Source organism: Protopterus annectens, chromosome 2.part0 (assembly GCF_019279795.1).
Source record: "Protopterus annectens isolate FY-2018-M chromosome 2.part0, PAN1.0, whole genome shotgun sequence".
NCBI classification, from domain to species: domain Eukaryota; kingdom Metazoa; phylum Chordata; order Ceratodontiformes; family Protopteridae; genus Protopterus; species Protopterus annectens.
In genome coordinates this window covers 32,293,369-32,316,786 of record NC_056728.1, presented here as the reverse complement: position 1 = coordinate 32,316,786, position 23,418 = coordinate 32,293,369, and the positions used below count along the sequence as shown (strand labels likewise).

At 37.4% G+C, this 23,418-nt stretch overlaps 1 protein-coding gene across 1 annotated transcript in view; it reads left to right on the top strand.

Moving 5' to 3' along the window:
• The window catches only part of UNC80 (unc-80 homolog, NALCN channel complex subunit), a 5,631,640-nt gene that overhangs the window by 4,685,820 nt on the left and 922,402 nt on the right, over positions 1–23,418 (top strand). Inside the window, exons 50-51 of the mRNA XM_044060513.1 lie at positions 20,925–21,017; positions 21,675–21,893. Coding sequence (XP_043916448.1) covers positions 20,925–21,017; positions 21,675–21,893 — 312 coding nt within the window. The remainder of the gene's footprint in view (positions 1–20,924; positions 21,018–21,674; positions 21,894–23,418) is intronic.

The window sequence follows — 23,418 nt, the reverse complement described above, 5'->3', positions numbered from 1 at the left end:
ACATGTAGTGTGTTTCTTTTATAAGACACTATATTAATTTATACATACATATATATGAAATCTTATATGTTAGACATTAAGCATACTTTCTCACATTAATATTTATTTTAAATTATAAATATATATGTACTAACTGATATACATTTTTATATATAACTTTTTTATATATACATTTTTTATGTATACCTCATATATGAGATTGTTTTTAAATGATTTTATCCTTATTAGATTTATATATTAAGCTAGGCCTTTGATGTCTGCCTGCTTCTTTTAATAACCATACCAATTAACTTACTTGATTGATTAATTGTTTAAAACCTGTGTATATATAAGATGTGGAATCTTAGAATGAATGTAAGATCTGATGAAGCTACACAGCGAAAGCGCTTATCTTATTAATTATTGATAATAAAGTACTTTGAACTTTAAGTGTTACACTTGTTTTCGCTCAGTCCTGCTATTTTGACTTACTACAATTTCGATTTATACTGCTTGTACGAGCATTTACCAGCATAGCAGCAGCCTCTATTACTTGTTTTACACATTATATTTCTTGCTTTGCTGCTAACTGGGACAAGTGTTTTACGCAATATGACTGACATCGAATTGGACTACATCCCAAGAGGTGAAGACCGAGGGAGTGAGGTAATGCGACCAAGAGGTGAAGACCGTGGGAGTGACGTATTGCAACACAGATTTAAACAATACCTCAATGAAGTTACTAACGCTTCGTGCTTCTTTGAGACTGTGACTGCCACTGATGACGTGAATGAAGTTGCAGTTGATTCGGAAAGGCTGCATATACTACTAGAGGGGATTGAAAAGGATTTCATGAAGCTGAAACACCTGCAAACACAGAGAATACATTTTCAGTTTTGCCTCGATCAAAACATTACTCCAAGAGGTTTAAGGTTTTTTACGGTGCCTAGCCAGGGCAAGGATTCCCCCGAATTGCTAGCGAAATGGCAGAGACTTAATATAAAGGTGAGTCGGAATTATCTTAGACTATTAATAGACTTTTTTATACCAGAAGAAAGTAAATTGATAGAAAGCATAAGTGCGAAGCAACAAATGTTATATAGAGACTTTGCTGATGTTCTGGTCCAACCATTATTGGAGAACTTACTGGACTGCGTTTTAGCATTTGAAAGGAAGCTACTACAACAAAAAAGGAATAAAGCTAAAAGAGACATTAATGATTTTAGACAAAGCCATGTCTTCACGTGGCCCAGACCAGGGCATGGACAGAATGAACGTAGTGTAATGGTGAACAATGATAATGCTATGAATAGTTCACAATATGTAAATAAAAGGAATGTAGAGAATGTTACCTTATCTGACAACATTAGTAATGAAGTTAAGAAGAATATGTGTACTTTAAATGTTCCAAATAATAATGCTGGGAATAGTAATATGTCGACTTTAAATGGTCAGAGTACATCTTCTGCTGATGAGATTACAGAATTAAATGATGATGTTTGTATAGAGAATGTAGCAGTCGATGTAACTGATAAACCCCACTGTAAAGATTCGATAGATGTTATACATATCATACACCCCAGTGTGAACTTAGACACTAATTTATATCCTAATGTTCACATAGTTAAAGACAAAACACCTTGTATAAATCGAGACTCTGAGGCTGTGGTGAGACCAAAGGTTAAAACCACAGGTAAATCTAGCAATAAAACAAATGCTGAGTTGGTTTTTCCTCTACCGATACGCATGGACAAAGGCCCACAGAGGTCGAGGTCTATGAGTCGCAGGAGGCAGAAGAGGAAATTTTCAGGAGATTCCATCCAACCAAACTCTAAAGAAAATGTGGACGCACAAGAGTTAGTGCACAATATATCAAGTAAGACACTAACTTATGAAGATATTCAATTGTTAAGTAAGGGTCTAAACTTTATTCCAAGAAGTCACAGTAAACTAACAGACACAGTTACTGACTTGAAAATATTTTTCAGAAATGTTATGCTAAAATTGTTATATAAAACCCAAACTAGTAATACTTCTAGAACAGAAGCATTTACATTTAAGAGACTAAGTGACTTTGTGCCAACCCATCACCCACTCGTTGAGGCATATTTGAAGTTAACTGAAGATGAGTTACATGTATACTATGCAGATAGAGTACAGCATAAAAGATGTAAAAGGAGAGACAATTTAACTTATAAAGAAAGAGTAAGTCTAAAACAATTACAAGAAGACCCTACTATAGTTATTAGACCAGCTGACAAAGGAGGCAGCATTGTTGTTATGGATATGCAAAATTATATCGGAGCAATGACAGAATTGATGCAGGATACATTCTATGATTTAATAACAAAAGACGATGTTATAGAAACTATAAGGTATGTGAAGAATACGCTAGAGGATATTTTCAAAAGTAAACTGATTGACAAGGAATTATTTGACTATCTTAATATTTTAACACCTACTATACCAGTTATTCAAGGACAGCCAAAAATACACAAGGACAATAAGAACCCACCCATGAGACCAATAGTTTCTGGACGAGGTTGGGTTACAGAACATTTATCAGTATTTGTAGAAAAACATCTGAGGACTGTACTAAATAAAAATAAAATAGTACTAAAAGACACTAAACAATTCCTTACAGAATTTTATGATTGTATCCAAAACAAAACAATCACTAAAGACTATTTTTTGTCACATTTGACATACAGTCACTGTTTACAGTGATTCCCAATGAATTGGGCTTGAATTATACATTACAGTACCTGAAAAATCATAGTGACTATACAAATGTACTTATTGACTTAATAGTTCACTTTCTGGAATTAGTCTTAGAAAATAATATCTTTATGTTCAAGGATAACATCTATAGACAGAAAGATGGCGTAGCCATGGGCACATCCTGTGCCAACGGCTACGCCAATATGTTTCTTGCACATTGGGAAGAACATACACTATTTCTACAAAATTTCTTTAAGAAACGTGATATTTTACAGACGTTTTGTGGATGATGTCTTTATTCTATGGAAAGGGACATCCCAACAACTTGAATCCACATACCTAATCATGAATAATCTAATACCATGTCTTAAATTTACTATGAAGTTTTCAGAGGATAGAATTGAGTTTCTAGACTTATATATAGAGAGGCTACAGAATAATTTAATCAACACTGGAGTTCATCGTAAAACATGCTATGTTAATTCATTGCTTCTAAGATCCAGTATGCACCCTCCTTTTGTCTTCAGAAATATTGTGAAAGGACAAGCTATTAGAGCTTCCAGACTGAATCCTATGGAAGAGGGTTTTCACACTGAGATAAATGATTTGAAATTCAGACTATTACACAGAGGATATAAAGTCGAAGAAATACATTCTAAGATAGACGAAGTGTACAATCTACGCTCTACTTCAGCTATGCCATACTTTGGATCCAACAGTGCTAGCTATAGTGAGAAACAAAATATGAGTGAATCTTTCACTAAATTCTCCACCTTTTTTTCATCTGATCATATAGAGATCAAGCAGATTATAGACAAACACTGGGGTATATTGCAGATAGATGAAGAAATTAAACAGATAGTAGGAGAAACACCAAGGTTTATTTTTAAGAATAAACACAACTTAAAAAGAATGCTATGCCATCCTAAATTTGATAGGAAATCTATACAGAATGGATGCACAAGACGCTGTGGTCGCTGTAATTTCTGTTGTTACATAGACAGTAAGACAGAATTTTTTCATCCTGATCAACAGAAAGTTTTTAATATAAGAGCTGAAGCTAACTGCATGACTTCTCATGTGATATACCTAGCTGTTTGTCAATTATGTTCATCCTTCTATGTTGGTAAAACAAATCGACCACTGAGGGATAGGATAAGGGAACATGTATATCACATAAGGAAAGGTACACTACATAATGCTCTTGCCAAGCATGTAGCATTAAATGACGACACACATAGATTTTTATTTAAGGTACTTGAAGTAATTACTCCCAACTCTAGAGGGGGTGACATTAAGATATATACAGAGAGTAAGGAAACCGAATGGATAATTCTACTAAGATCAGATAAAGGACTAGGCCTCAGTGATAGGGCCTCTATCAAGCCAAAATTAAGACAGCGTAGAAACATTAGATAAACCCCCTAGAAATAGGTATTCCATCTCTCTGCAAACTAATTGTCTTCTATATCACTACTATGTCATTATGTCATAGATTTGGTTACCACATGTAGTGTGTTTATTTTATAAGACACTATATTAATTTATACATACATATATATGAAATCTTATATGTTAGACATTAAGCATACTTTCTCACATTAATATTTATTTTAAATTATAAATATATATGTACTAACTGATATACATTTTTATATATAACTTTTTTATATATACGTTTTTTATGTATACCTCATATATGAGATTGTTTTTAAATGATTTTATCCTTATTTGATTTATATATTAAGCTAGGCCTTTGATGTCTGCCTGCTTCTTTAAATAACCATACCAATTAACTTACTTGATTGATTAATTGTTTAAAACCTGTGTATATATAAGATGTGGAATCTTAGAATGAATGTAAGATCTGATGAAGCTACACAGCGAAAGCGCTTATCTTATTAATTATTGATAATAAAGTACTTTGAACTTTAAGTGTTACACTTGTTTTCGCTCAGTCCTGCTATTTTGACTTACTATAACTTTTTAGACAGGTAAAACTTAAGTTACCTACTTTCACATCTAACTTCTCTAGTGCACACTTCAGTGTTTAGGATAAACCATTTTTTTTCATCTTACCTTTAAGCATCCCTGTGACTAGCACTTGCTCTAATACCTGCTGGAAAGCACCAAAAAGCCTTAAACTGATGCAAGCACTCAACTCTCCTTATTAATAAGGATAAATTAATCATAGGTACTAAACAGCCTGTAATTGCAAAGTTCATTGCTAAGGTAAGGGAAAACAGCTCCTGTACTTTTCAAAAAAAAGCACCAAACCAGGCATGTCCAAGGGTCAACTTCTGTTCATTTCTCCTGTCCACCTGGTGAATCTGGGCATACTGGGGCAATGCAGCAATTGCCTCATGTACACAGACAACCCTCTCCTCCTACCTCCCAACACTACAACCTGTGAGAGATGCACTTATGTAGCCAAACTGGAAGCAAAGCTCTCACCACCCAATTTTGTGCTAGACAGTCAAGAGGAGAAGGTTAACACCCGCACTACACCTCAAGCAACACATAGCCCTTCTAAACTCACACCACCAACACCCACACATAGCAATACTAAATCCACATATGCGGAGGCCCTTAACTGTAACTTGCCTAAGCAACAAGGACCTCCGAAGCTAAAACGCAAACAAACACCATTCACAACCAAAGTGTCACATAGCTCACAACACCAGTGTGCCACCCAGCAACAGCCCCTAAGGCAAGACAACGTACCTAACACTTTAGTCATAGGTGACTCTATAGTCAGGCACACTGATGTCCCACTCACCAGGCTGAACAAGGAGAAAATTACAGTGAGCTGCCTGTCGGGTGCCAGGATCTGCCAGATAACTCATGCACTCAAGTCACTCCACAACAAGTACAAATATGACTCTGTCATTGTTCATGTTGGAGTGAATGACTTGAGATATACCTCCTTGGACTACATGAAAAGAGACATGGAAGAGCTGTCGGATCATGTGGCCCAGGCGGGTATGACCCCAGCCCTGAGTAGCATTCTGCCTTTGCCCAAAATGATACCACAATATAAGGACAAAATGATTGACTTCAACAATTGGCTAAGCTTCTGGTGTCATTCATAGGGGATCCAGTATCTGTCTGCATGGGACGACATGATCGACAGACCATGATGCTTTGCCAGAGATGGTCTGCACCTGTCACCCCTGGGATTCAGGTTACTGGCTAAGGCTCTTGCCACCCCTATAGTGCCTTTTTTAGGCAAAGTTCAAAGGACACAACCACCACCATAACAGGTATAAGCACGCAAAATCTGAAGGTAATGCTACTCAATGCTAGAAGTCTAAACCTCAAAATGCACTCTCTCGAAGCACTACTAAAAATGGAGAACATCGAAATCTGTGCAGTAACTGAGACCTGGTTCAAGGCTCCAGAGAGCACCCTTGCAATACCAGGCTACAACTCTTACCACACTTTTCGGCTACCAAACCAGGATCGAAACACTAAAGGTGGAGGAATGTCCATATTAACCAAGGATATTCACACCACCAGGTTAGTTGCCCAACACAATGCATCTGAAATTCTCCGGATGCAGCTAACACTAGGTAAGACTGCAATCCAAATTGTAGCTTGCTGCAGATCCCCCACCATGCTCCAGGATTTTCACACCACCTTTCTAAACATACTGTAAAATATTAATATACAGCCAAACACCCTAATACTAGGTGATTTTAACTACCCTGCCATTAACTGGGAAAACTAGTTGTGTACCAACACCTTTGCCCAACGGTTCTTGGAATTCATAAATTCCAATGCCCTGGATCAACTAATCCATAGTCCCACCAGGGTCTCCAATATCCTAGACCTGGTCATTACCAACATGAGAAATCAATGCTCCACATCTATGGTCACCCCCTCGTTGGTCAGGTCAGACCGTAAGCTAATCACCCTTAACATCCACATCCCACCCCCACCCCCCCAGTAAGGAATCCTCCATAAAAAAGTCTCCAAAGCCAACTTCATGCTTCTCAAGTCAGAAGTTACAAACTTCATGACACCCATGCAGACGGGAACTGAAATTTCGTCTACTGAGTCCTACACTAAGGCACTGTACGAGCACATCCACTCATGCATGAATCGTACCATCCCAAATAGAACCAAGATGTTCTCTTTTCAAAAAAGGAAGCCAATCTGGTGGTCTCCTGCCATAAACAAACTTTACAACAAAAGGAAGAAACTGTTGCAGAAAAGAGGAAAATCCCTTACCAGTCTCAGTAAGAAGCTGAGATCCCTTATAAAATCCTCCAAAGCTAGTTACAAAATAAAATTGCCAAAGATTCCAAAGACAACCAGAAGGCATTCTATAACTATGTCAAGAATCTAAATGGCAATGCTCATATCTGCTCTGAGCTACAACAGAATGGCATTAAATATACTGATTCCAAGGATATTGCCAATATCCTAGCAGATCGATTCAGTGCCAACTTCACCCCCCACTCAACCCCTAATTGGCCCATCTCAACACCGGAAGATTGCCAAATTCCGTTAATAACGGCCACACAGGTAAAAAACACACTCTCCAAACCTAAGAATACAGCATCCATTTGACCAGATGACATCCCGGGCTGTGTACTACATAAACTACAGAATGAACTGGCACCTCACCTAAGTGTCATGTTTAATCATACCCTCACCTCAGGCTTCATGCCCACTGAGTGGCGCACAGCTACATTTATCCCACTCCACAAGGGGATCCACCTTGGATCTCGGGAACTACCGCCCCATCAGTCTGACGAGCCTGATCTGCAAGGCCATGGAACGTATTATCATGGAACTTATAAACATAGACATTGGCAACCTTAAAACACTGGACCCCACCCAGTTTGGGTTTGTGAAGGGCCAATCTTGTCTCCTGAACCTAATTAACTTCTTCGAATCAGTCTCCAGAGCCATGGACGAGGGTAAGACAGTCCACACAGCCTATCTGGACATCGCCAAGGCCTTTGACACCATCCCCCACTCTGGAATCATAGATAAACTTGCTAAGGTGGGCATACGTCACTCGATGGGATTCCAACTGGCTTACTGATAGAACCCACACTGTAAAAGTAGCTGACTCAAAATCCAGCTCCAGACAAGTGAGAAGTGGAGTACCTCAGGATTCAGTCCTGGGACCTCTCTTGCTTGGCATCTACTTCTCTGACGCTGGCCATAAGGCAGATGTCCCTTTAAAAAAGAATCAGAAGACTAAATATATTTCTTCTACTCCCAAGGACCCACAAAGTGAATGACAAAATTTTATGCAGGGTTTGTTTAGTGCTCTTATAGCCTTGAAGCCTCTACAGGAGGTCTGTGTCCTGGCTCCTCCTTGGCCTTCTTCCCCCCTCAAAAGGTCTAGGGATAGGATTCCTTTGTAGAGGAAGAGGATTCTGATGAGGAATCCCTGGCCTGTTCTATATGAATTCCTTCCCCTTTGGATTATGGTTCTGAGGAAGAGGAGTCTGCTTGTCTTGAATCTCCTTTTGATGAGATTTACTTTGGCGATGCCATTACCAGGATGAAGGAATTCTAAAAATGGGTTTGTTCCCAAGTTTCTGAAGTTCAGAGAAGATATTTTGAACTCCTTCAAATGGAATCTCCTAGACCCTGTACTGTTCCTCCTGTTTTGGCTGCTTTATTGGATGCCTTTTCTTTTGCATCTCAGGCCCCAGACTCTCAGCTCCCTGCTCCAAAAGAAATGGATAGGTTTCATAGAATGCCTGATGACTGCAAATTCCTTTATAAGTGTCCATCTGCTGACACTTCTGTGGTTTCTGTGGCATCCAAGCCTTCTAAATTACTGCCTTTTATCAAACTTCTTCCTTCTGATAAAGAAAGCAGGATTATGGAAAGGCTGGGTAAAAAGGTTTATACTTCAGCTATCCTAGCCTTTTGGGCTGTTAATTATCAGACTCATATGACTAGGCATGTTTCAGATCCCCTTTCTCAGGCTTGCCAGGTTATTTCTGACCTCCTGATTCTGAAAGAAAGATTTCTGTCTTGTCTCTGTTAGGGGCTTCTTCCCAGGTAGCTCGCCATTCCATTAAATGTAGTTATGATGCAGCAGATGCTTCTTCTGGCTGTATATTGAGACGATATTCCTGGTTGCAGCTTCATCCTCTGCGTGATGACATTAAGGCTAAGTTGATGGATGCTCCTGTGAACAACAAATGTTTGTTTGGTGCTGTTGCTGATTTGTTCAAGTCCCTGCAGGAGAAAGGCAAAGAGTTACAGGATTTGAAACTTATTTTGTTTCCCGTGTGCCAAAGTTCCAGAGAAACTATCCTAATAAACCAGCCTTTGTTAGAAGACCGTCTCATCCTCCTCCTAAAGGCAAGAAGGGTGATAGGAGGGTTCCCCCAGCTAAGCCCGCTCTGAAGCCTTCCTTTCCTGATAAGCCATGTGCTGTCTGACTACCCAATTCTTTCCAGACACTTTCCTTTTTCACATCATCTTTCTCTGCCTCTTTCTGTCTGGTTAAGCATAACTCAGGAGAGTTCTTTCCATCATTCCCATCATTCGCCAAGGGTATTTATTTGTTTGTTTATTTAACATTTGTTAACCAGGAAAGTCCAACTAAGCTACAGCGCTTTTTCAGTGGAGGCATAGGGAGAAATGCTCCACAATAAGTATATAGTAGTTTTACAATAATCAACAATCAACAATTTGTACAAAGAATACAATAATAAAAGAGAATAAATATAGAAAAACACTCCCAACCAGTAATGCTGTCAATTGACAATGTACAGAATTTGCTAAAATTAGGTATATAAACTTTACAAAAAAAAAAGCAGATTATAAATATCAAGAAAGAGGAAAAGAAAAAGCAAAGAAAAGAAATGCAGAATTTGAAGAGATTCAGAGAAAAGGTGTAACGTATTATAGATAAGAAATGTAGCAATTGAATGAGAAAAAAATATATGGTACTTGCGTATTATCGCAACCAGATTCCAGACTCAGTACCTGATACTGTAATTGTACCAGGCAATATCAGTATATGTATATGTCTTAAGTATAATCCATTTTGAGATGTGCTGAGTAAATGTTTTTAGGTAAACTGATTCAATTTCAGGTTGATCACGCTGTCATATTCTGTGTGTATGGTTTGATGTTGTTAGGAGACATTTCTCATATTGTTTCTTAAAGAATTGCACAGCAAGCCAAAAACAGCATGGGAAAAATGCCCCAAAGTGGACAACAGTTTTTAAAGACTGCCATTATAAACTTACAGGATACAGTGTGACATGTTTGCAGTGACTTTAATGTCATAATGGGTATGAAATGAACACCTTAAAACATTTGTCATCCGTATGCCATTGGTGACTGTGGCCTCAATATTTTGTCCCAGAAATGCAGCTTTTACGTGTGACACAGTAACAATACAATAGGAAAGACAGACTTCAAGCACAGTCGTGCATGCTTGAAAGGCATGCTGAAGCTGACACATTTCACCAGCAATTTTAGGAACTGCTGAGCCAGTTCTCTGCAGAGAAATGTACAATTCTGTGTAACTGTTGTCCTGCACTTACAAAGTTGTTCTTTCAAAGGCGTACCAGCGATGAATGAGTACAGCTCGTTCGGCTGTCATGACCCTCACAGTTCCATCTTTGTCGGCCCGACTACCCTCAACAGAAATACAGAAACTCACTATAGTTATCAGCCAGTAAGGTTGAAAGGTAGAAAGATGTAGTAAGGACTACTATATTGTCCCCATTAGAAACTCTTTACATTTATCGGGCTGTGGTTGCGAAAGTACGTTAAGTACCAAATGTGTGTGTGTGTGTGTGTGTGTGTGTGTGTGTGTGTGTGTGTGTGTGTGTGTGTGTGTGTGTGTATATATCTATATATATCTATATCTATATATATATATATATATATATATATATATATATATATATATATATATATATATATATATATATATATACACACATATATATATATATATATATATATATATATATATATATCGCTTCCCACTTCATGGGCATTCCTAAGCCACCTTAAGACCAGTTGAGCTCTTTTTCAGAAATCCTTCAGGGTCTTTTGATTCAAGGAACTATTCAAGATGTTCCAGCCCCTGAAAGAGGGAAGGGGTTTTATTCCAGAATGTTTTTGGTCACCAGGAAAGAGGGCAGTTGGAGACCCATTCTGAATCTTTCTCTCCTGAATATTTTTCTGAAGGTTCCTTCCATTCAGATGTTATCCCTTCAGACTTTTTTTCCCTCTACTGCTATCTCAGCCTTTTATGGTTTCTCTGGTTCTCAAAGGTGCTTACCTCCATATCCCTATTCATCCCCTTTTCAAGAAATGTTTACATTTCTTTGTTGGTTCCTAGCACTTTCAGTTCTCTGCTCGCCCTTTGGCATCTGTACTGCCCCAAGAGTATTCAGCAAATGCCAAGCTCCTGTGATTGTTTTTTGCAGGCTCAAAGGCATTCAGGTATTTCCTTATTTAGACAACCTGCTTATTCAAGCCTTCTCTCCAGAGATTCTATTACAGCACCTTCTGTGGGTCATCACTTTGTTGCAAAGCCTGGGGTTCACTCTAAATGTATTAAAATCTTTCCTGATCCCCTCACAGGATCATATTTTTCTGGGATGCTGGATTCAGACTATTCTATGCTAGCGTCCCTGCCTCTTCCCAAGGCTTTGACTCTGGTTTCCTTTTTTCAGTCTTTTCTTCCTATGGCCTTGATTTCAGTCAGGAAATTTCTGAGGGCTTTAGGATTCATGGCATCCACCATCCATATAATTCCCTTGCACATGAGAAAGCTTCAGTGGTATCTAAAGTCAGTTTGGCTTCAACATTCTCATCCTCTAGTGTTTCCAGTCGCCTGTGTTTCCAAATGTTAGCCAGATATTCCACTTATGCTGTGCTGATGACGCCGTAATAAGGCAGAAACATGCATGACCACAGCTAGTGGGGTTTGGCTTTATTGGCCTGGATTTGTCCATAAATAGACTTAAAAGAAAAAGTCATGGACATTCAGAACTGCCATTTAGCTGAAACACATGATGTCATTAAATGGTAATTTCCATATTTCCCATGTTGCCTCTAATACAAGAGGTTTAAGGAGTCACACAGTGGAAAGTCTAGCTTTGCTAGATTTGCTTTCTTTTTTTTAACTAATTGTTTGTTATTTCTGTGTGACCTATATACTCATTGTTTTAGTTTGTTAGTTGGGATATTTTGCAGTCACCCTAAGATTTATGGTTATCAATTGGGTGCGACACCCCGTTGTTTCCAAGTGTTAGCCAAACATTCCACTTATGCTGTGCTGATGATGCCATAGTAAGGCAGAAACATGCATGTCCTCAGCTAGTGAGGCTTGGCTTTATTGGCCTGAATTTGTCCATAAAAAGACTTAAAAGAAAAAGTTATGGACATTCAGAGCTGCCATTTAGCTGTCTATTAAAGCCCACATCTCAGCTATTTTTGCTTGTCAGCCTTTATCTTCTCTTTGGCCTCCAGGTTCAAGGCTAAGCAGCATCTTAAAGGCATCCTTACTATTAGACCTCCAAGGAAGCCTGTTCCTCCTTCCTGGGATCTTAATTTTTTTTTTTTGGAGAAATTGACTTAGACTCTTTTTGAGCTTGCAGCTTCTGCTTCTGCTTCCTTGCATCATTGTGCTTGGAAGACTGTTCTTTTGTTGGTCCTTACTTCAGCTAGACATGTACCTGAGCTGCAAGCCCTTATGGCTGTTTCTCCTTTTTCAGTTTTTCATAAGGAGAGTGTCTCTTCATACCAATCCTTCTTTTGTGCCAAAGGTGATGAATGAGTTCTCTCTTGATCAGCCTATTAATTTACCCACTTTTTCCCTTCTCCGCAATCTGCTAATGAGAAGTTGTTGCACACTTTGGATGTTCATAGACAACTCAGATTGTATTTTGGTCAAAATTAAAGTTCAGCTTTTTGTTTCTTTTCATCCTAGATCATTAGGTTTGGCAGTTTCCAAGCAGACTATTTCCTCTTGGATTTATTTCTTAAGCCATTTATTTGTGTTATTCTTATCATGGTAAAAGCCTTCTTTCTCTGGTTAAGGCTCACTCTACTAGGGCTGAGGCTTCTTCTGGTGCTTTTTTTGGATACTAATTCTATCCTTGAGGCAGCTGCCTGGTCTTTGGTACATACCTTTACCAAGCATTACAAGTTGACTGTCATATCCAGGGCTAGAGCTGGTTTTGCTAGGGCCATTCTTCATGGGTTTCTAAAGGCTCGTTTGGCCCTTTCTCCTCTCTGTCTTCTTCTGAGCTTTTGCACTCTCCCTCATGTTAAGAATACTGCAGCAGTGAAATGGAAAGACATAGTGCAATTGTGTAAAATCTTAGCATAACAGTCGAGGTCCTTCTCTTATTTGCTCCCCCTGGTCTTTTGCCCCTCTGGATGTGTATGTTCCCCTCTGGAATCCTAGGGCTGGGTTAATCCCAGGAGCTCTCAGTTCTTAGGATATGTCTGGACATCTCCTTTATGCCCTACTCCTTGTACGGGGAGCATAAAGGTGACATACTGCATATCAATAACAACCTAAAGGCTTTGGTATACTGGCCGGATGTCAGGCTGCCCTTGGCAGGGGATCCCTTATGTTAAGAATACTGCAACAGTGAAAAGAAGGACATCTACTATTATGGTAAAATTTTACACAACTGTGTTTTCTTTATACAGATATATGTTTCATATGTACACACTTGCTCGTTCACACACACATACACACATGTTGGGTTAAGATATACACAGAGATATATTTCTACATATACACACACACACACACACACACACACACACACACACACACACACACACACACACACACACACACACACACTCCGTATCTGTTTTATGTAAGCATAGATATAGGCATATACATAGTTATACAACTGCAAAACAACATGCAATGAATAAAGCTACAGTATTTGTTGACAAATGATAATGGTGAATACAGAGACACATGCATGTAAATATAGCCTATGCAAACACAGCTTGAACTCTTCCTTAAATGTTCACATGCCTGGAAGCATGGACTTCCTAAAGAGAAGTTGCCTATTTTCCTGTGTATTCAGTAAGAGTTTTACTAGTAAAATGCCAGTCTTCAGTAATGTCCTGCCATCCAGCAGTTAATCACAAGTGTAAGTTGGCAAACTTCATTCCCTGATTTGCACTTAAAACAGTTTTGGTAAACCTTAGATTGAGTAAGGTATAATACTGTACTCCTTACTAAGTACGAACTTCTGGGATGACAAAAACTGTAGTAAATGTGAATTTGGCAACATTTTACTTGATAGAGAGTCTTCTGAAAAGACTGCCACTGAATATAATCTTGTCAGAAAAAAATGCATCGGTATCACGCAAAACTGCTTGTTGACCAGGTGTCAGGGGCATCCAGAGCAAAGGTGGACAGTTACAAATGAGATGTGCACATATATATATTTTGCTCTTGGTAAGACTTTGATAGTAGCATCATGCTGGTCACATCTAATGAAACCATGGTGATTTGATGAAGTGAATGGTCCTAGTCACATTCCACAAGACACTCTTAAAAGAGGATCTGCCATTCCTGCTACTGTGCACATGACTTCCCTTGTGTGTCATCCTTAGATCCAGTCCAGACAGAAAAGGTACAATTTGGCAGAATGAAGTACATGTGCAGGAAATGCAGATATACACACCTTTATGAAACAGTGGCAATAATAGATTCAAAGGTGTGCACTAAGGCTCATGACCACAAGGGCATTTTTAAGCCTAGTCATGCATTCCAAATTTCTGACAAGATGTTGTACCCTTGATAAGTGTAAGCAGGGACTTGGCAGATGAAACCTTTAGAAGCAGGGACCTGAGTGTTGAACCACTTACAGGTTGGCTGAGTCTATTAGAGACATAGAAGCCAAACCAGGGATGAATTTCTTGTTCCCCATCCAATTGTCCAAGTTACCTTTAATTGGTTTAGTAAGGAACTCTGCTTCTCATGGATGGGGAGCCTGTTCCAGAGGAAGGAGGTAGTTTCTGTCTCTCCAGCAGGTCCTGTTTATATCACAGACAAGGTTCAAGTCTTCAGAATGGGTAATTCTGGTACTGTTTGTTTTGCAGATATGCAGGAGGTCCATCAGGGTGGGGGGTCTAACAGTGCCTTTTATGCCAGTTTGTAGAGATAGCTAAAGAATGCCTTGTGGCTGTCCTTGGGCTGGAAGGCCAAATTTGCTTCAGATTTGGCTTTGGTAGACTTTATTTCCTCTTTGAGTTGTTTTAGTTTGAAGATAATGCGCTTTTCCTACTGGGTGCTACACATCCTAATTTTTGTCATGATTTTCTTCTTTCTTTTATACAGCCTATTGATGTCATTCTACCATGGTGGCTTGTTTTTTGAAATAGTTCTGTAGTTCTTCCTGGTGGGTACAGCTGCCTCTGTACAGCTGTTAACATGCTTATGTAGGGTTTCTGTGAATAGTTCAATGTATGCAGTAGTTTTCTCAGGGTTTATCGAAGCATAACATTTTGTTAGGTTATCACTTAATAGTAGGAAGTTAGCCTTTGAGTAGTTTCTGAACATTCCAGGGTTAGCTGGGGTTCCGGGTTTTATTTTTACTTCAAAGGAGACCACTTTGTGGTGTGACCTTATCAGTGAAGACTTTACACTAGAGGTTGTGCAGCACTCTCTCATATTAGCCTGGACCAGGTCCTTTATGTTTGCACCCCTAGTCGACCTGTTGACATTCTGGACCAGGGAGTTTGTGTTTACAAAATCCAGACGTCTCTGTGTTTGCACTTTTGGTGCTGTATATGATTCCTCGTTGATAGTGGGGTAATTAAAATCACCCATGAATATGGTATTGTGTTGGATGGTGTTTCCAATAACTTTATATACATGTTAGTGATTTCCTGAGTCATAGATGGAGGTCTATGGCTTGCAAGGAAGTGGTATGGGATTTTGTCTATTGTGAATCGAACGTTGACACTAGCATCATGTAGCACCCAACAGACATATGCTGCCACACTTCTCCAGCATTGTTATAAACATGACATGCTAATCTTATGCATCTCACAGGTCACATGGCAGCCACATTTGGCATGTAATGCATTCTGTTGCAGAATCCACTGCATTATTCTATATTTTATTTCATTTTGCAAATGCTTCTTATGTCATATCTACAGTTTATTCTTCCTGCCCCTTGTAGAAAATGATAGTGATGTGGCTATAATGAGGCTGCATTTATATGCCTCTCCATATGACATATATTATGGTTTGTTAGAGGAAGGAGTTTTTGCAGTAACTGTCAAAGCTTAAAGAAGGAATACATTTCATGAGGAATTTTCACAAATAACTAATTTCTTTGAGTCCTGTATATTTTTAGTCTATAAACTATTTATTTTTGTTGATAAGACTGTGACATAGTACATTTGTATAACAGATGGTTAGGTTTATTTGCACCTACACACATTTACCTAGAAAGTTTTTGTGTACTGCACTTTCTGTCATGCACAGCCACATTACAGACTGGGAAAATGCACAACAGTGGAGCCGTATACATTACTATGGTCTTGCAGAGAATAGGCTGGTGTTATAACATATATATATGGGTTGCTTACAGACAGTGTTGTTTTATATATCATCTTCATATTGCTGGACATTTGACAAATTGTACTTGACAAAATAATGCACAGCTTATACTGTTTGACACTTCTGTGAGTGATGAAGATGCCAACACTGCAAAAACATTCTGTAAAGGTGCCAAGCACTAGGTGAATGTTGCATTAATTTTATGAACATTTGCTCCAAGTAGACAGGTTTCATGTGACATAAACAATGTCTTTATCAAGTTAAAGTGCTAGCTAGGAATTCCTCCATTAAAAAAAGTAATAGGTCAAATGATACTCTCAGCTGTCATGCACTTTTTAAATCAAAAGATTTTTATAAATAGTTCAAAAATAGGTGAGATCTATAATAATGTTATTCAAAACACAAACACAATATTATATTAAAACAACAAAAATGGAAAAAAAGTGCTGTAAGGAAACCAACAACCAAACACTCAGCACTGTAGAAACCCGCAGGCATGACACCAGATTATGAAACAACTTTAATCACATAGTAAATCTTAAGCACATAAATGCATTAACAGTCACCGCGTTTTCCTCTGAGTGTAGACTTCTTTTGATGTACAGGTCAGTTACAGCACAGATCTTTTAAATACTCTAACCCCACATTCATCAAAACAATTAATCAATTAACCCTACACTTAAACTAAATGCATTTAAACAAACATAAGAATGTATTGTAAAAATATATATAAAATATATATACTCAGCACTATATAAACAATAAAGAGATCATAAATATAAAAATGGCAACACCAGAAAAACATATAGCAACCATACCTTGAAAATAAAAAATAGTTAAAATAATTAAAAATATTAATTATATTATGGTGAAACTGTTAATGCGTTTATGTGCTTAACATTTAGTTGTTTCATAGTCTGGTATCATACCTGTGGGTTTCTGTGGTGCTGGTGTTTGGTTACACAATGTCATGTTGTTTTATCCCTTAAAATAATTTCTGTGAATAAAAAAAAAGCATCTTATTAAAGAAGTAGCATGCTTTCACAGTGCTGAAATCCTTCCAACTACCTCATCAAAATGGTCAAGCCATAATCATTCTTTTGTATGATTGTACAGCTCTAAATACAGTGTCTGTTAAATAAACCCTCACCTCAGTACATCTAATATATGAAAGTCAAATAAAAACAGGTTGGCCAGTTTAGTAATTCCAAAAAATGTTTATAGTAAAGAGATTTTACTGACATCTGGTGAGTAAACAAACATTTTTTTTTCTATATCAATTATTTCATTGTTAAAAGAACATTTACTGTGATAAGTAAAATGCACCATAAACAAAACCAAAGTTCAGTACAATGCAGATAAAATGCTTTTAATGGCAATGTCAGCTCAGAAAACAGCACAGATTAGTTTCACCCTTTGGCTTCATCAGTGTGTGATTGATAGTCATAAACCTTACATAAAGGCTTATGCAGTGAATTTAAGTTATCACAAGGCCAGTATAGCCATTTGCACATATTACGTCTCAAATGTGCAGATTTTCACAGAATGTCTAGATTTTTGCCTCAGATGTTTTGTCTGTGCCTCATAAAATCTGTGGTTTTCTAACAAATCACAGAGGAGTGAAATCAGTAAAAAATGACCAAATAATGACATATATTTGAGTTGTAGACTTTATATTCTTCAGAAAATGCATGCTAACACACATCCTGTTATTCTAGCAGTTTTCTAAGTTTATAAGAGCAATATTTAAAACCTGTCCCTATTTGTGGGCCTTTGTCCCCCAATATTTTAGGCTTTGTCCAGATTTCTAGCGTTAAGAGGTTGAGAGGTATGCATATTACAAGTAAAAGTAAGATCATTAGACTCTTGATCACACACTGAAGTCGAAGTGTGAAACTGGTCTATGCAGTATTTTGAGATTGTTCTGAAATTCATTTTCACTAATTTAGAGTTATGTGCACCTATTTGTCGCTTTCTTATTTACATGTATGCTCACACACACACGCACATGCATATTTATGTGTGTTATATATTCATATATATATATATATATATATATATATATATATATATATATATATATATGTGTGTGTGTGTATATATATATTAGTAGAGGAATGTACTGTTGAGTACGCCATTTTTCTGTGGGTAGCAATATATATATATATATATATATATATATATATATATATATATATATATATATTAGTAGAGGAATGTACTGTTGAGTACGCCATTTTTCTGTGGGTAGCAAAGCTCTCACAGCCTATCAAGTAGCACTGTTTGATCTATGACGTAATCAACTTACATTTAATCAGTTATAGCACTGCACTGGTGAATTCCATTTTGGTCATGGTTTTGCAACCATGGAGTTAGTATATATAAGTAAGGGGGTGTGGGGTGAAGCCCCCATATAAAGTCTCATGTGTGCCTTGCTGTGGTCAGGGTGGTTTATTGTGACTTTCTGTGCCATGGTAGTGAGAAGTGTATTAGAATAATTAAGCACATTTGCAATACATTGTGTTGTGATTGATGAAGTGAGTGTCTCTGGTGATGAAGATATATATATATATATATATATATATATATATATATATATATATATATATATATATATATATATATACACAGTGGTCTACTACAGGTCCTCAGAACAAAAAAATATCAGGTACAAAGTGCTCAAACAATTGTGTTCAAAACTGAAGTAATCAATAAACAATAACTTGACTCTGGAAACACTAAAGTGCCAGGGTTATACACTAAACAATTAAAAGGAATTTACAAAAGTGGCTTTTCTGAGGTATGCAATTTTGTAATGGAATGGCCACATTCTTTTTTGTGTGCAGCTGGATCAAAGTATTGAGGTCAAAGAACATTTTAATTGTAATTTATATTACTTTGTGTTCATAATGCAGAGCTTTGTATGTCGGTACGACTACAAGGAGATTATCATTTAGAATAAAAGAACATTTATATAGTATTAAAACCAAAGGTAAATGTAATGCCATATGTAAACATTCTAAAACATGTCCCAAGTTTAAAAGTTCTACTTTAGTGTTTTATAGCAGGTGTCATTAATCTATAGGAGAAGGGAATATAAAAATAATGTAGAGAAATTTGAAACATGGTGGCAATTTTTTTTTTGCAGGGGGACAAATATCCAGGTTTAAAAGAAGAGGGAGGTTGGCATAATGTGTTAAGATATTTGCCTTAGAGACACAAAGTGCAGGGTTCGATTCTCACATGTGTTAATTGGCTAGGCTTAAAATTGCCCACAAGGCAATTAGCGTTGTACATATTTATGAACCTGTCAGTATTGAATATTATTTAAAGAATAATAATTTTGTGAGATAAATTATGTTATGCTAAGTATTTTAGACGGTAGTGTGTTAAACTGGTTAATTATTGGATTAATTGGAATGCTAATTGGTTTAGGTTTTCATTGATCAATTGTTTAAATTTGGAGAGTGCGCATTTTTTTTTAATGTATTCTGATGAAGTCCCATTTCAGACAAAAGTGCTTAATATTAAACTTTTCAAGATCGTTTCTTCTGCTGCTGTTCCTATGGTTAAATAATTTAGTTTTGTGTCTACTGTTTTCATCTGTCTTGGTTTTAGTTTCTGTTGTTTGAGTATGTTTATCAAATGGCAGTTTGGTCAGTAGTGTGGTTATGAATGGTTATGAGTGCTTGGGTTTAGGGTTAGAGTAAGTGCTAGCTAAGTTAGGGGATAGATTTAATGATATGCATGTAGGTTGTGTGAGTATCTTCACTGTCTTGTGCAGTGGTATTGCTGGGGAAGGGTTTTCAGAGTAAGGGTTAAGGGCAGGATAAGAGCTAGCATGCATGAGTAAGACCCACCCTTCCATCTTACTCCTGTGTGCTAAACCTGACTGTACCCCTAGCACACTACATTACAAAACCCCTTTCCTCAACAGTATCACTATTCAGACAAGTTTGGTCTGAAGTGATTTTTAGGGTTAGTGTTTAGCAATTGGAAAAGGAGACTGTTAAATAAATAATAAATAAAGGTTTGAGAAGTTAAATGAGTTCGGACAAGAAGTAGATGGGGACAGATAGTATTTTTTTACATTCTTTAACCAGGTAGCTTCAGTCACACACTGTGAAAGTTGAACAAATTTAAAAGTCATCTTTAGTTGCACTATGTCTTTGTTCTAAAGTATGGCATCATAATTAATTTTATTGTCCCACCATGGTTTTTAATGCCATTCTCTCAGATGTGTTCAGATCATAATTTTTGATGAGTGTTGTACAAAAAGAATGTTTTTGTGCTTAGAGCCATATGTAAACTCATAAGCCTGTATCATTTTTGCCTACATTTTATACGAACGGTTTAATGACTGCAGTAGTTACAGTCCCTGATTAATTAAGGGTATAGTTTTAGGGAAAGTTATTTAGAAATTACTTGTCAGCAGCACATGAAGGACTATTGTTTTGTGCACGTGTCATCCATTTTTAAATTCTTTTAACTTTTTTTTTACATTTGTTGTATATGCTACCAGTCTTACTGCAGATGTCCATGTTTAACAAAATAGTTTGAATGAATAATAATTTGTGGCTGTCTAGTTCATGTTGAGCTGTTTCAGAAAAAAGGTGTGAAGTATAAGTCTGTATTCTGAAAACATTATGACTTTTTTCCTATGCAGGCCTATGACAGCTCCTCAGATGAGCCGTTCTGATCCTAGTCATAAAGGAACAACTGCAGCCAACCACACCATGTCGGCAGGGGCTAATACAAGGTATGCTTTGACACATGTGATTTTGCAGTAAATTAACAATTTTGTTTTAGTATAACTGTCTTTCTCCTTTTATATAAGCAGAAGGAAATAATAAAGAGAAACTGGAGCAAATGCTATTCTTGGTGTTATTTTAGGTACCTGTAAACATACTTTAAGTGAAATAAAAATGATTATTTTTTTAAGGGAACTGACATCAGTTTAGTCATTAGCATTTCATGTATAATAGTTTTATTGGCCACAGTTCCACAGTTCCAAACCATTAAGCACAATCACCAGTGGTCTACTCTTCCTTTAACTGAAAGGACACATTAGCCAAATATCATAGACTACTTACCAGATGGTATCATTGTGGCTGTGAAATGGATCAGATTTCAATTTGGTAAGGGGTTCCAGCTACTAAGTGTGATAACCATCTGTCTCAAAACCTCCGTCACTGTGGTTCTCTAATGTGTATATGTTGGGGGGGGTGCAGCAATATGAAACTTTTTATTAACATTTTCTGAATAGTTCTGTTCTTTATCTACCAGAATTCCCTGTGTCACTGGGTACAACTTCCATGTGTATTCAAGTAAATGTTATAACAGAAGTATTTCATGTCAAAACATCTGTTTTAAAACTAAGCCACTTGTGTCACTTAATTTGTTAACTGGTATTTAGAGAAAATCTTCATCTTCTGGAAGAAGGACAGGGCTTGCCACGAGAGGAATTGGATGAGAGGATTGCAAGAGAGGAATTTCGTAGACCCAGGGAGTCTCTTCTAAACATTTGCACCGAATTCTATAAACACTGTGGTCCCAGACTGAAAATTCTTCAGAATATTGCAGGGGAGCCTAGAGTCACTACGCTAGAGCTGCTAGACACTAAGTCACACATGAGGTAAGAACATGGTATATGAAACAAATCCAAGTATATGTTACTGTGGTTGTTCTAATCCATCATTGCTAAGTTTGCATCATGCAATAAATAGGTTGTGCTGATTAATTTGAATTATAACCACTGCATGCTCTTATCTCCACCTTCACAAATGTATCCGTTTTAAGCATGAACTGTGTAAAGTGCACTAAATAATACAGCAAACCCAAATAACTCAAATGAGATTAAATACTCTAGCTCTAAAACACAAGGATAGTTGGAGCAGAGGAGGAAAAAGTACAGAGATTGGCGAAATTTTGTCAGTCTAGTGATTAAGCTGCCTTTAGTCTGTGGTTGTCTTGCTCTTCGATTAAAGTCAAGTTGTCATGCCCTGTTTAATTTATAATGTATTCATGCCTTTAAATGAAGTGGTTCTTCTCTGACTTTCAACCCATGGCCTGGGCCCCAAGGATAAGGGTAAATGCAGTATTTATTGACTATTTAGAGTTGTCACTCAACCAGCATGTTTTGGTGAGGTGGGAGGAAAAAGGACTACCCAGAAAAAAAGTGCATGCAGATATGAGGAAGCACCATTTAAACTACTCACAGACAGACAGTGGGCAGAGCTCAAGGCTGAGTCCCATACCCATTAGCAGAGCAGAGGCAGAGTACTTAACCACAGAGTCACCATACTGCACAGAATGAGGTTTTCTATCAGCCTTCCTTCCCTTTGCTTTGTATGATCAGGCTGTCTTCTGTTCATACAGTAAATATTTCTTAAAGTGGTATTATATATTTTGAGTTTTGCATTAAAAATAATGACAGATTAGCAAAACACTGTGAACCTGGAATCTTGGAATACAGAGGCAGTAGCTAGAGTTAGGATACTTTTGGAATTGCAGAGCTTAGCCTATTCTTCATCCTATAATATATTCTATAGGCACAGATTGTTATGGCTCATGCTATGTCTAATATTGAACTGAACTAGAATCTCCAGCTCCGATCCTCTTATTTTTATTGTCAGAATCCTATAGAAAACATTATGCAGTGTATAATTTTGAGGAGACAACCCCAAGCATATCTTTCTAGGACTAAGGTGTTTTGGAAGCCTTATTTTTTTCCCTCTGCCCTAGCAATGTGAGGGCTCCAGCTGGAATTCTGTCATATTACCTTGTCAGTTATTTAGAATTGTTCTGTGAGTCATATGGCAAACCTTTTCAAGGATCTGTTGGAGCACATTTCCAAAAGTGCAGCTCCTCCTGTGCCCTGTTTATAGAGGTGTTGCCAAACAACGTGTGTGGTAATAACCTGGTCCTGTGTTCATATTTTCAGATTGCTTTGGGTTGGCCTACCATTCTAAGGCAAGGGGAGGTTTGGCCATGGTATGCTGGCTTAGACATTCATCCTACCTGTGGATGCACAACTTGAAAGGTAAAAACAGTGGAAAAATATAGTACAGTTATGATTAGCCTTGACTTTTCAGTAGACACCCTTGGTTTTGTTTTGTTTTTTTTGTTTGTTTGTTTTTTGTCTTTAAACCCTTTAGGTT